Here is a 14,791-nt window from a genome sequence, read left to right as displayed (position 1 = left end):
TTTTGTGGCCAAGACATACCAGGGCAATTTTCGGCATTGTCGGATAGATGCCAGTGTTGTAGCTGTACTGGAACAGCTTGCCTAGAAACACTGTTGTTTCTGGAGCACAAGTCTTCAGCACGACAGACGGGATGTTGACAGGGCCCATAGCCTTCGCTGAATTTTTTTTAAATTCATTTTTATGGGATGTGGGCGTCGCTGGCCTGGCCAGCATTTATTGTCCATCCCTAATTGCCGTTGAGAAGGTGGTGGTGAGCTGCAGTCCTTGGTTGGGGTAGTGAATGTTTAATGTGTTAGAGGGGGTGCCAGTCAAGCGGGTGCTTTGTCCTGTATGGTGTTGAGCTTCTTGAGTGTTATTTGCGCTGCAGTCATCCAGGCAAGTGGAGAGTATTCCATCACACTCCTTACTTGTGCCTTGTAGATAGTAGAAAGGCTTTGGGGAGTCAGGAGTTGAGACACTCGCCGCAGAATACCTAGCCTCTGACCTGTTGTTGTTGCCACAGTATTTATGTGGCTGGTCCAGTTAAGTTTCTGGTCAATGGTGACCCCCAGGATGTTGATGGTGGGGGATTTGGCGATGGTAATGCCATTGAATGTCAAGGGGCGGTGCTTAGACTCTTGCTTGTTGGAGATAGTCAGTGCCTGGCACCTCTGTGGCGCGAATGTTACCTGCCTCTTATCAGCCCAAGCCTGAACGTCGTCCAGGTCTTGTTGCATGCGGGCATGGACTGCTTCATTATCTGAGGAGTTGTGAATGGCACTGAACACTGTGCAGTCATCAGGGAACATCCCCACTTCTGACCGTATCCAGTGCACACGGCCGTTTCTTGCTACCACGTGGAGTGGATTGGCTGAAGACTGGCTTCTGTGATGGTGGAGATCTCAGGGGAAGGCCAATATGGATCATCCACTCGGCACTTCTGGCTGAAGATGGTTGAAAACGCTTCAGCCTTGTCTTTTGCTCTCATGTACTGGACTCCAACATCCTTGACGATGGGGATGTTCATAGAGCCTCCTTCTCCCGTTAGTTGTTTAATGGTCCACCACCATTCACGACTAGATGTGGCAGAACTGCAGAGCATTGATCTGATCCGTTGATTGTGGGTTCACTTAGCCCTGTCTATAGCATGCTGCTTCTGCTTTTTAACATGCATGTACTCCCGTGTTGCAGCTTCCCCAGGTTGGAACCTCCTTTTTCAGTACGCCTAGTGTTGCTCCTGGCATGCTCTTCTACACTCCTCAGTGAGCCAGGGTTGGTCCCCTGGTTTGATGGTAATGGTAGACTGAGGGATATGTCGGGCCATGAGGTTACTGATTGTGGTGGAATACAATTCTGCTGCTGCTGATGGCCCACAACGCCTCATGGATGCCCAGTTTGGAGCTGCTTGATCTGTTCTGAATCTATCCCATTTAGCACGGTGGTAGTGCCACACAACACGACGCAGGTTGTCCTCAGTGTGAAGACCAGACTTCATCTCCACAATGACTGTGCAGTGGTCACTGCTACCAATGCTGTCATGGGCAGATGCATCTGCGACAGGTAGTTTAGTGAGGACGAGGTCAAGTAGCTTTTTCCCTCATGTTGGTTCTCACACCACATGTCATAGGCCCAGACTGGCAGTTATGTCCTTAAGGACTTGGCCAGCTCGGTCAGTAGAGGAGCTACTGAGGCAGTCTTGGTGATGGACATTGAAGTCCCCCACCCAGAGTACATTCTGTGCCCTTGCTACTCTCAGTGCTTCTTCCAAGTGGTGTTCAACATGGAGGAGAACTGATTCATCAGCTGAGGGAGGGCGGTAGGTGTTAATCAGCAGGAGGTTTCCTTCACCTTGCTTTACCTAAAGCCATGAGACTTCATGGGGTCCGGAGTCAATACTGAGGACTCCCAGGACCAATCCTTCCCGACTGTATACCACTGTGCCACCACTCCTGGTGGGTCTGTCCTGCCGGTGGGACAGGAAATGTCCAGGGATGGTGATGGAGGAGTTTGGGACAGTGGCTGAAAGGTATGATTCTGTGAGTATGAGTATGTCAGGCTGTTGCTTGACTTGTCTGTGGAACAGCTCTCCCAATATTGGCACAAGTCCCCAGATGTTTGTGAGGCGGACTCCACAGGATCGACTGGGCTGGGTGTGCCATTGTCATGTCCGTAGCTGGTACCGATGTCAATGCTGGGTGGTCCACGCGGTTTTATCTGGGATATTTATGGCAATACTAAAGGAATATGTCTCCACAGGTTGAGATACAGCCCTTGCTGTTAGCCTTTGTTTTTATAATTCACTGCGGATGTTCTAACATTTCAGCACAATGGTAACTGCACCTGACCTTGGTTCCCAGGCTAACTGCAGTCTATTTGACCGTGGAAATCTCTTTCTCACCCCAGGCTGTCTGGTTACAGCTTCCTCACAGACTTTTAAGCATAAGAAAAAGGGTTACATGTTACACATCATTCAGGTCATCATTGCATACAGTTGATGATTACAAACTTCTACATTTAATCCTTAAACACGATTATGGATCTCTTACTGACGATTATAAGATATTATTGGTTATAAGATATTAAAACAAGAATTCAAACAACAACAACGAACATGTAATTTATAACAATCTTACAGTCCCTGCCTCGTATCTCAGTCTCTGGAATTCCATTAATCCTCTCAGCTTTTCTCACAGACTGACTGTCGCTTTGCTAACAAGGCTTGTTAAAGTCTGCACCTTTAATATTTGGTCAAGCAGGCCCAAGGCCTCTTCCATTTTAAAATCTAACCGGGTCTACCCAAGGCATATTACACTGGTTTATAAACATGATTATTCAAGAATCGGCGAGCATTGACTAACAGTTACATAATACCAACCTAAACCTACAACTAATAATGTTTATTTCATTTCGTCCATGTTAGCTAGTGGGAATCTGAAATGGGGATTTCTCAGGATTCTTACACTGGGACAGACAGATACTCACCGGAGGACTTATCAGGAACAGTTGTAAGCGTGTAGCTCTCATCTCCTTACGCTGCTCGAAGCTCGAAGTCCAAGTCCCTCTGAGCTTTTGGGTGTTGTTCCATTTATCGACACCGCCCATAAAACTGGCCCCGCCGCCAGATCGGGATAATGAGCCTGGCGATTTTCCGCTGATTGTGCCCATTTGAGGAAGCTCTTCAAATTGAACCCGTTTTTAGGGGCACAGACACTAGTAGGCACGTTTTAACAGTTTTCTAATATTAAAAAATATTTAATTTACGAAGAAACTGACTAGTGTACACCAATGAAACTAGTAAATGGTTCAGTACAGTTTTAAAGTCATTTTTAGTGATTTGAAAGCAGACTACTCACAGGTGGAGGATTAGATACTCTTAATAAAATGCTTATTTTTTGTGACCATAGAATGATACAGAACAAAAGGAGGCCATTCGGCCCATCTTTGGTAGAGCTATCCTATTAATCCCAGTCACCTGTTCTTTCCCCACAACCTTGTCATTTTTTCCCTTGAACTATTTATCCAATACTCTTTGGATTGTTACTATTGAATCTGCTTCCACCGCCCTTTCAGGCAGCGCATTCCCGATCACAACAACTCGCTGTGTAAAAAATGTTTCCTCATGTCGCCTCTGGTTCTTTGGCCAATCACCTTCAATCTGTGTCCTCTGGTTACCAACCCTTCTGCCATTCGAAACAGTTTCTCCTTATTTACTCGATCAAAAACATTCATGATATTGAACACGTCTGTCAAATCTCCTCTTAACCTTCTCTGCTCTAAGGAGAACAACCCCAGTTTCTCCAGTCTCTCCACGTGACTGAAGTCCCTCATCCCTGGTACCATTCGACTAAATTTCTTCTGCACCCTGTCCAAGGCCTTGACATCCTTCCTAAAGTGTGGTGCCCAGAATTGAACACAATCCTCCAGCTGAGGCCTAACCAGTGTTTTATAAAGATTTAGCATAACCTCCTTGCTTTTGTACTCTATTCCTGTATTAATAAAGCCAAGGATCCCATATTATTTTAACAGCCTTCTCAACTTGTCCTGCCACTTTCAAAGATTTATGTACAGACACCCCCAGGGGTCTCTTTGTTCCTGCACACCTTTAAAATTACACCATTTAGTTCATATTGCCTCTCCTCATTCTTCCTACCAAAATATCACTAAACACTTCTCTGCATTAAATTTTGTCTAGCATTTGTCTGACCGTTTCATTAGTCTGTCTATGTCCTTCTGAAGTCTGTTACTATCCTCCTCATTGTTTACAACATTTACAAGTTTCATATCATCTGAAAACTTTGAAATGATGCCTTGTATACCCAAGTCCAGGTCATTAATAGATATCAAAAGGAGCAGTGGTCCTAATAAGGACCCAGGGATCACCACTGTATACTTCCCTCCAGTCTGAAAAACAACCATTCACCACTACTCGCTACTTTCTGCCCTTTAATCCTGTGGGCTTTAATTTTGATAACAAGTCTCTTATGTGGTACCTTGTTTTGAAAGTCTATATACACCACATCCACCTCACTACCTTCATCAACTCTCCCCGTTACTTCATCAAAGAACTCGATCACGTTAGTCAAACACGATTTGCCTTTAACAAATCCGTGCTGACCTTCATTTACTCGACCATACTTTTCCAAACGCTGATTAATTTTGTCCCAGATTATTGTCTCTACAACTTTCCCCACCACCGACGTTAGGCTGACTGGCCTGTAGTTGCCAGGTTTAGCACTCTCCCCTTTTTAAAAGAGCAGTGTAACATTTGCAATCCTCCGGTCCTCTGGCACCACCCCCAGATCTAAGGAGCATTGGAAGATTGTGGCCAGAACCTCCACAATTTCCCCCCTTACTTCCCCCAGTAACATAGGATGCCTCCCATCCAGACCGGGGACTTTTCTACTTTGAGGAACACACACACACATCTACCCATATACACCCAGTCCCACAGAGTGACTTTCCTCAGTGAGTAATCTGGTAAGGAGTATGGAATGTGTTCAACCCCCAGGTATTTTAACCCCAGTTTGGGGGCATTAAACTGAACAGTATTTAGTTGTACATCGAGGCTCCAGTTCCAGCTCTTGTTCATTTTAGTATTTATATCCCCACAGAATCCCACAGTGCGGAGGCGGGTGTAATGTTTGATATTTTCAGAAGCTGTGACCTCCCTCCCTGGAAGTCCCGGTGTTTTCTGCTGTTGTCAGATCCTCGTTTCCTCCCCTCAGGGCGGCTCTTTTCTCGAATTGAGAAACAAAAAATCAGTCAGAAAGGGGGATCTCGGTGAGAACATCTCTCCCCGATCCCCGGCCAGTCTCTCCCCCGATCCCCAGCCAGTCTCTCCCCCCGATCCCCGGCCAGTCTCCCCCCGATCACCGGCCAGTCTCTCCCCCCGATCCCCAGCCAGTCTCTCCCCCCGATCCCCGGCCAGTCTCTGCCCCCGATCCCCGGCCAGTCTCTGCCCCCGATCCCCAGCCAGTCTCTCCCCCCGATCCCCGGCCAGTCTCCCCCGATCCCCGGCCAGTCAATTCAATTCAATTCAATTCAAATCGCTTTATTGGCATGACAAGTTACATCTTATGTTGCCAAAGCATCGAAAAACATTCATGTTTGTTCACAAAAATACAGATCTATCCATACAGTGTATAAACAGATATATCCCTGAGTGTATAGATATAATTTCATATAATTTATATATACTCTTTTCTTATATTTAGTGGTTGTCCCTCTGTTTATGGCAAGCTGTAACATAGTGTGCCGCTAGTGTTACGCAATTTCTCTCTTCCCCTAGTAGGTATGGGAGTTTTTGGTCGTCATTCAAATTTCTGAAATCCGGGCATATTTTTGTGAATTTTGGGTAGAAATTCTCCCTTATGCCCTGATATTTTCTACAAGCTGTGAGGAAGTGCATCTCTGTCTCCACCACTCCCTGACTGCAGTGAGAGCATATCCTGTCCTCTCTTGGTAGCCGGGTCTGTCTGTGTCTACCTTTTTCGATCGACAGGTTATGTTCACTAAGTCTGTACATTGTCAAAAGTTTTTCTCAGTTTGCTATCCTTTACCATGGTCAGGTAATCAGCCATGTTGTATTGTCTGTTTAGGGCCAAGTAGCAATTGAGTTTGCTTTGGGTTTTTGTTGTTTCTGCCCAATATGACAGATATTTTTCCTTTTGCTTAGCGACGATTGTGTTGGGTCGAATTCTTTGTGTTATGCTGTCACTGTCCTGGGGCTGGTTATTGTTAGTAATGTTAGTAGTTACTTCACTGAGTCCCAGGACTAGTTGACTTAGGGTATTCTTCTTTATGGTCCTCTCTTGGCATTTCAGGGCTTCGTAATGATAGCATTGGGGGTTGCTCATTTCTAGGTGTTTCCAAAATTCTCTCCCCCCGATCCCCGGCCAGTCTCTCCCCCCGATCCCCGGCCAGTCTCTTCCCCCGATCCCCGACCAGTCTCCCCCCCGGATCCCCGGCCAGTCTCTCCCCAATACCCGGCCAGTCTCTCCCCGATTCCCGGCCAGTCTCCCCCCATCCCCGGCCAGTCTCTCCCCGATCCCCAGCCAGTCTCTCTCCCCGATCCCCAGCCAATCTCTCCCCCCGATCCCCGGCCAGTCTCTCCCCCCAATCCCCGGCCAGTCTCTCCCCCCGATCCCCGGCCAGTCTCTCCCCCCGATGCCTGGCCAGTCTCTCCCCCCGATCCCCGGCGAGTCTCTCTCTAATCCCGGGCGAATCTCTCTAATTCTCTGCTTTTTATCCCAGTCTCTGTGACCCTGGATGTGGAAACAGCGAATCCAGAGCTCGAGGTGTCTGAGGATCTGAAGAGTGTGAGATGGACCGGGACCGAGAGGAATCTCCCTGACACCGGGAAGAGGTTTACAAACTGGGCCTGTGTGCTGGGATCGGAGGGATTCACATCGGGGAGACGCTACTGGGAGGTGGAGGTGGCGGGGAATCGGAGCTGGAGTCTGGGAGTAGCCGCAGAGTCTGTGGAGAGGAAGGGTTGGGTCACATTGAGGCCGGAGACTGGAGTCTGGACCATCGGGCGGTTTAATGATGGGTTTTATGTAAACTCCTCCCCTCAATCCCCTCTCCCCGCCGGTCCGATCCCCGGGAAGGTGGGAGTTTATCTCAGTTATGAGTCCGGGACAGTTTCATTTTACAGCGCGGACACCAAGTCCCATCTCCACACCTTCACTGGGAATAAATTCACAGGGAAACTTTATCCTTTCTTTGAGACTTGGGATGAAAACAATTGTCTGAGAATCTGCTCCGGCTCCGATCCGGGTCTGTAAAAGGGGCGGGGCCTCGGGCCAGCCCGCATCATCCATGACGTCACAGTGACTTGACCCCGCACCATTCGGGTCAGGAGCAGAGGTCAGGGGTCAGGAGTTGGAAAATGTAATTTCCAAATTACACATTGTAAAATCCCAATGAGACTGTAAATACAACCAATAAAAATATAAAATGTCAGAAGAAGAAATAAAGAGTTACATTTCTATAGCGCCTTTCACGACCACAGGTCTTCCCAAAGCGCTTTACAGCCAATGAAGTACTTTTTGGAGTGTAGTCACTGTTGTAATGTGGGAAACGCGGCAGCCAATCTGCGCACAGCAAGCTCCCACAGACAGCAATGTGATAATGACCAGATAATCTGTTTTTTGTTACGCTAATTGAGGGATAAATATTGGCCAAGGCACCGGGGAAAACTCAAACACAAAAGCAAAATACTGCGGGATGCTGAAAATCTGAAATAAAAGGAGAAAATGCTGGAAATACTCAGCAGGTCAGGCAGCATCTGTGGAGAGAGAAACAGAGTTAACGTTTCAGGTCGATGACCCTTCCTCAGAACTCTTCTCTGAAATAGTGTCTTGGGATCTTTTACATCCACCTGAGAGAGCAGACAGGGCCTCGGTTTAAGGTCTCATCGAAAAGACCCCTCCGACAGTGCGGCGCTCGCTCAGTACTGCACTGGAGTGTCAGCCTAGATTGTTGTGCTCATGTCTCTGGAGTGGGACTTGAACCCACAACTTTCTGACTCAGGAAGTGAGAGTACGACCAACTGAGCCACTGGCTGACACTGTAATAAAAACAAAGACTAAAATAAAAAGTAAAACCGACAGCAACTCCATCCCAGCCCTTTCTCATCACTGCCCCACTCCTTTATATTAAAAAGCAGGTATAAGTTGTGCTCTCAAAATGAGGACATTCCTCAGTTCATCAGCACCATTAGTGATGAGAAATACACAAACTATCTCTCCTCAAGATGACGGGGAGTTTGCAAATCTTCGGTTTACCGGGCTGAATGTTCACTTTTACTGCGGTGCGGGCTGTAAAACGGGCGGCCGATCCGCTAACGCCTGTTGTGGTAAAAGTGAAAATTCACCCCAGAGTGTTTGACGTTCCCTCGCAGTTGCTTGTAGTGCCACTTTCAGCCAGGAGATGGAGATGGCGAGCTGTACAAAGAGCTGTAAAGTTTTACAGTGCAGTATCACCACCTGCTGGTGGAAACCGGTACTGAGGGAATATCAAAAACTGCAAATGCTGAAACACTGGGCTGATCAGACAATTCAGGCAGGACCTTCCTTCAGAACTGAAAGACGATGGGATCAGAAAAAAGAATGGAAAATAAACACGAGCCTAGAATTCCCTCTTCCGTGCTCCTGGCACACACCGAGTCCCTGTCGGGAAAATCCGTATCCCGGTTTGTCCAATGTTCAAAAAAGCACAGGTTGGGATTGTGGAATTTTCCAATATGGGCTCTTGCTGTGTGTCAGGAGAGCGGAATTCCAAAATCTGGGCCTGTATTCCGAGTACAGAGAGGAGATTAATCAGTTAAAAAATCTCTGAAGTGGTTGCTGAAGACATGAAATTTATTTCCAGAGGGTGCCTGGGAGATACCTTGGTCAAAAGTGAATGGAAACTAGTTACTGGATTATCCTAGGCAGCGCCCTAGGTATGTGTCAGACCGTTACTTCACCCCTTGGTCCTGGATTTGAATCAAACAACAACAAATTGCATTTATATAGCACCTTAAACATAGTAAAATGACCCAAGGTGTTTCACAGGAATGTTATCAAACCAAATCTGATACTGAGCTTGGTCAAAGAGGTAGGTTTAATGTAACGTCCATGTAATGTAATTAGCGCCACAGTCACTCGGAGGAATGCCAGGGTTCGATGAACAGACTGTGACTATCTTCTTGTTCAGTATTACTTCTTTGTACTGGATGTTTAATGCGTAATAAACCTGTTTTACTGATACACAATATACCTGGACCCAGAGTGCTTTGTGTAGTCACGGAGAAATTATTCTAAAGAACTTTTAAAAGCGACATCATCCCTCAGTCTTCTCTTATCTAGAGAAAAGAACCCCAGCCTGGGTGCTCTCCAGTGACTCCTCCCGCTGGATGTGGCCATCAGGTGAGGACACAACTGAGCTCAGCTCTGCTGTTCCCGAGACTGGAGTTAGTGCCTTCAGGAGAAGAAGTGAGGAAATTGAGGTTTGAGGGACTTCTACAAAGAAAGCCACATTATAAAAAGGCGATTGGCTGTGCTGGTGCTCAGCTCACTGTGCCACGGTGCTCGCTGCACTCCACACATGGTGATCTCCCAGTCTGAGCTGTGCTGCCCTATAAGCTGGAGTGAAATCTCTTTTACAGCCCTCAGTGCATTGAGAAATATTGTGGTTTCCAACTTATTTTTTTCATGAGTAAGCTCTGTCACTGTAGTGTGGCAAATTCAGTTGCCCCCTTTTCCCCCGCCCCTCCAGTGCCACACATCTGTTCCCAGCTGATGGGGCTCACTGGCAAACTGTTCCTACCGGATATAAAACACAAAGTGCCGGCAGTGCATGGCAGACCAGTCAGTATCTGTAAAGAGAAAAGAGCCGATTGATGGTTTGAATGTGAATCTTTTCATCAGAACTCGTGATGAGGCGTTATACACCTGAAACACCTTTTCCAATTCAGGTTTATTGTATTAGTAGATTCTGTTTTTTATATTACTGTTCACACCATGTCTCTGCTAATACGGAAATGTAAACTGCTTCGAGCAGATACAGAAGAAGAGAGCACCTTTGTTTCATTTCTTTACCTCCCTGTCTGTGCTGGGACGTGTCTTGGCTCTGATGTGAGCACCCTGCTTCTGCTGGGATGCTGATTGCCTCTGCTGTGTGCTTCATGCATCTGCTGGAATATACCCTGGTTCTGCTGGGAAACCCCATGCCGCTGTGTGATTGATGCTCCTTTCCTCTCTTCTTTACCTGCCTCTGTTGGCCTGAGTAAGATCCGGATCTCAATGTGTGGCCAACAACAGTGCCCGTGAACTTTCTTCCACTACATCCACGGGTATCTTGCTCCTGACAGACCAGTAAGCAGCGCCTGAACTTCCTGCTTTACAGTTTTTGTCTCACAACATTTTTTGTTCTTTCCGTTCGCTTTGTTTGTATTGTTAGATTAATGAATGTAATTAACATGGCGAGACTGCTCTAAAACCACGTGATCGCTGGTTGGATGCAAATTCATTACGAACAAAAAAATCAATGAACGAATTCTGGGGAATAAATTGGTTTTGGGCGGTAGTTCAAAATGTCCAGCTAATTCCAGAATGAGGTGTGAACTGCAGGAATAAACACAGAAGATGCTGGAAATCCTCAGCAGGTCAGGCAGCATGTGCAGGGAGAGAAACCGAGTTTCAGGTCGATGAGCCTTGGTCAGAACTGCAGGAAGCCGGTGAGCTCGCTGCCTGTAATGTGGCTCCACAGCCGGAAGGTGGCGCTCCATGGCCGTGTCTCCGGTGGATTCCCGCGGTCCGGCTCACTCGAGCTGCTTTCCCACCGCGGCCATTGGCCACACTTCCCCAAGGCCCGCCAGCTTCACTCGCTCTCAGAAGGAACCGCATGAAGGTTCCGTCAATGACCAATTCCTGAGTCTGTTCCGCGACCCGTCTGCGTGCGATTCACAGGCTGAAATAGAAGAGCCCGTGTCCAGTGACAATGACCTGGTCATTGGCCGGAGAGCCTGTCACTCAGTGAGGGGGGCGGGTCTCTCCCGGGGGAAGTGGATTGGCCGGAGAGCCTGTCACTCAGTGAGGAGGCGGGTCTCCCGGGGGAAGCGGATTGGCCGGAGAGCCTGTCACTCAGTGAGGGGGCGGGTCTCTCCCGGGGGAAGTGGATTGGCCGGAGAGCCTGTCACTCAGTGAGGGGGCGGGTCCAGTGACAATGACCTGGTCAATAGTCAGTTCCAACCCTCAGCTTATCAGCTCCGTCTCATTTTAATCGGGGTTTCACTGCAGAGCAGAGAAGCGCTGCAGAGTGAGTGAAGGCGGCTGGAGAGCGGGGAGGGGGGAGCTCGGGAAACGCCTCAGAGCCCCGGGACAGACCGGCTTTAGAAAGATCCAGAGTCCAAATTCATCGGTGGAGGGTCCGGGGGAGACTCGGGGACATTTCCCGATAGTCAGTCCGCCTCTGAGGTCAAGTCCGCGGGCCGGATCAACCTGTTCCAGGGTCTGATCCGACACCCCTGCTGAAAACAGATGTTTCCTCTTACGATCCAGATGCTGTCACGTTTTTCCATTTGCTCCTCACAGCAGCGCACATCTGCGGCACTAACAGATACCTCAGTGGCAGTAATTTACTGACTGAATTCAATCTAGTCTCCTCCTACACTACTAAACTCTCTATAAATAGCAGATATTATCACACAAACCAGAGGTTTACAGATTGAAATAACTGAAATTAAACAGTGGTGTGAGAAACTCACATTTGGCAAAGCCTAACGGTGCGATTTATATAAAATTAGTTGCCAGGATAAAGTTACTCACGGCTCAGTTGACTCTGGTAAGATTATCTGGGGATGCAATATATAAACCAGTGTAGTTTAGCATCAAATCCCTGGGCTGGGACCTTCCACCCTCCCTCTGGCAATGAATGGACACAGCTGGGGGGAGTGGGTGGAAATGTGGCTCTGGGCGCAGTCCACCGATTTCACCGCCCATTGGATTTCCTGCCACACACGGGCAGGCCCATTGAAATTATATTCAATGCACAGAATTACTTCAGTTCCAAATACAAAAACAAAACACTGCGGAAGCTGGAAATCTGAAATAATATCAGAAAATGCTGGAAATACTGAGCAGGTCAGGCGGCATCTGTGGAGACAGAGACAGAGGTAACGTTTCAGGTCTATGAGATTTCAAATATTGGGACTCGGCATTAATTGGAATTTGACTGCCGAGCTTTATGAACCTTCTGTGCATTGCCGGGTACGTCCTGGGGTCGGGGGATGCGATTTGGAGGGAGTGAACAGTGATCGGGAGAGGGAGGGGGCAGTGATGGGGAGAGGGGGGGCAGTGATGGGGAGAGGGAGGGGCAGTGATGGGGAGAGGGAGGGGGCAGTGATCGGGAGAGGGAGGGGCAGTGATGGGGAGAGGGAGGGGGCAGTGATGGGGAGAGGGAGGGGCAGTGATGGGGAGAGGGAGGGGGCAGTGATCGGGAGAGGGAGGGGCAGTGATGGGGAGAGGGAGGGGGCAGTGATGGGGAGAGGGAGGGGCAGTGATCGGGAGAGGGAGGGGGCAGTGATGGGGAGAGGGAGGGGCAGTGATGGGGAGAGGGAGGGTCAGTGATCGGGAGAGGGAGTGGCAGTGATCGGGAGAGGGAGGAGGCAGTGATCGGGAGAGGGAGGATGGGGAGAGGGAGGGTCAGTGATCGGGAGAGGGAGTGGCAGTGATCGGGAGAGGAGGAGGCAGTGATCGGGAGAGGGAGGGGCAGTGATGGGGAGAGGGAGGGGGCATGAGATGGGGAGAGGGAGGGGCAGTGATGGGGAGAGGGAGGGTGGCAGTGATCGGGAGAGGGAGGGGGCAGTGATGGGGAGAGGGAGGGGGCAGTGATCGGGGAGAGGGAGGGGCAGGTGATCGGGAGAGGGAGGGGGCAGTGATCGGGAGAGGGGGGGCAGTGATCGGGAGAGGGAGGGGCAGTGATCGGAGAGGAGGGCAGTGATGGGAGAGGGAGGGGGCAGTGATCGGAGAGGGAGGGGCAGTGATCGGGAGAGGGAGGGGGCAGTGATCGGGAGAGGGAGGGGGCAGTGATGGGAGAGGGAGGGGGGCAGTGATCGGGAGAGGGAGCGGGCAGTGATGGGGAGAGGAGGGGCCAGTGATGGGAGAGGGAGGGGCAGTGATCGGGGAGAGGGGGGGCAGTGATGGGGAGAGAGGGGGGCAGTGATGGGGAGAGGGAGGGGGCAGTGATGGGGAGAGGGAGGGGCAGTGATGGGGAGAGGGAGGGGGCAGTGATGGGAGAGGGAGGGGGGCAGTGATCGGAGAGGAGGGGGCAGTGATGGGGAGAGGAGGGGGCAGTGATGGGAGAGGAGGGGGCAGTGATGGGGAGAGGGAGGGGGCAGTGGATGGGAGAGGGAGGGCCAGTGATGGGGAGAGGGAGGGGGCAAGTGATCGGGAGAGGGAGGGGCCAGTGATGGGGAGAGGGAGGGGCAGTGATCGGGAGAGGGAGGGGCAGTGATCGGGAGATGAAGGGGCAGTGATCGGGAGAGGGAGGGGCAGTGATCGGGAGAGGGAGGGGCAGTGATCGGGAGAGGAGGGCCAGTGATGGGGAGAGGGAGGGGGCAGTGATCGGGAGGATGAAGGGGCAGTGATCGGGAGAGGGAGGGGCAGTGATCGGGAGAGGGGGGAGGGCAGTGATGGAGAGGGAGGGGCAGTGATGGGGAGAGGGAGGCAGTGATGGGAGAGGGAGGGCAGTGATGGAGAGAGCGCAGTGATCGGGAGAGGGAGGGGCAGTGATCGGGAGAGGACGGGGCAGGAGATGGGGAGTGATGGGAGGGGGCAGGCTGTGATGGGAGAGGGAGGGGGCAGTGATCGGGCAGAGGGAGGGGGCAGTGATCGGGGAGAGGGAGGGGCAGTGATGGGGAGAGGGAGAGGAGTGCAGTGATGGGGAGAGGGAGGGGCAGTGATGGGAGAGGGAGGGGCAGTGATCGGAGAGAGGAGGGCAGTGATCGGATGAGGGAGGGGGCAGTGATGGGGAGAGGAGGGGCAGTGATGGGAGAGGAGAGGAGGCAGTGATCGGGAGAGGGAGGGACAGTGATCGGGAGAGGGAGGGGCGGTGATCGGGAGGGAGGGGGCAGTGATGGGAGAGGGAGGGGCAGGTGATGGGAGAGGGAGGGACTGTGATGGGGGGAGGGACAGTGATGGGGAGAGGGGAGGGGGGCAGTGAGGTGCGGAGAGAGGGCAGTGATCGGGAGAGGAGGGGCAGTGATGCGAGGGAGGGGCAGGTGATGGGAGAGGGAGGGGGCAGTGATGGGGAGAGGGAGGGGCAGTGATGGAGAGGAGGGCAGTGATGGGGAGAGGGAGGGAGGCAGTGATCGGGAGAGGGAGGGGCAGTGATCGGGGAGAGGGAGAGGGGCAGTGATGGGAGAGGAGGGGCAGTGATGGGGAGAGGAGGGGGCAGTGATGGGGAGAGGCGGGCAGTGATGGGGAGAGGGAGGGGGCAGTGTTTTGGAGAGCCAGGGGGCGGTCAGGAGGTGCTGAGCAGGGCTGGCCCAGTCTCTGCCGTTGAGCCGGAACATAGGAACTTGGGGACAGGAGTGGGCCATTCAGCCCCTCGACCCTGATCGATCATTCAATGAGATCATGGTTGTTCGGTATTCCATCTACTGCCTTGGGTCCATATCCTTTCATAACCTTGGTTAGTAAAAGTCTATCGGCCCTCAGGAGTGAAATTATTAATTGAGCGAGCATCTACTACTGTTTGTCGGACAGAGTTCCCACACTTCTACCTCCCCTTTCCATGAAGAAATGTGTCCTGATCTCTCTCTTT

General features: G+C 50.7%; 3 protein-coding genes across 3 annotated transcripts in view; 2 read left to right on the top strand and 1 right to left on the bottom strand.

The window, feature by feature from the left end:
* Positions 1 to 9,241, top strand: part of LOC147096377 (zinc-binding protein A33-like) — a 52,241-nt gene extending 43,000 nt beyond the window's left edge. The window contains exon 6 of the mRNA XM_085975144.1: positions 6,734 to 9,241. Within this exon, the coding sequence (XP_085831270.1) occupies positions 6,734 to 7,266 (533 nt within the window). The 3' untranslated portion in view covers positions 7,267 to 9,241. The remainder of the gene's footprint in view (positions 1 to 6,733) is intronic.
* Positions 1 to 14,791, bottom strand: part of LOC147096368 (zinc-binding protein A33-like) — a 766,539-nt gene that overhangs the window by 421,595 nt on the left and 330,153 nt on the right. The window lies entirely within an intron of this gene.
* The window catches only part of LOC147096376 (E3 ubiquitin-protein ligase TRIM39-like), a 68,191-nt gene continuing 64,152 nt past the window's right edge, over positions 10,753 to 14,791 (top strand). The window contains exon 1 of the mRNA XM_085973810.1: positions 10,753 to 10,974. Within this exon, the coding sequence (XP_085829936.1) occupies positions 10,753 to 10,974 (222 nt within the window). The remainder of the gene's footprint in view (positions 10,975 to 14,791) is intronic.

Source organism: Somniosus microcephalus, unplaced genomic scaffold, assembly GCF_052327205.1.
Source record: "Somniosus microcephalus isolate GS21.2 unplaced genomic scaffold, FLI_Smic_1.0 unresolved_chr1, whole genome shotgun sequence".
Lineage (NCBI taxonomy): Eukaryota > Metazoa > Chordata > Chondrichthyes > Squaliformes > Somniosidae > Somniosus > Somniosus microcephalus.
This window is presented reverse-complemented; position numbering and strand designations above follow the sequence as displayed.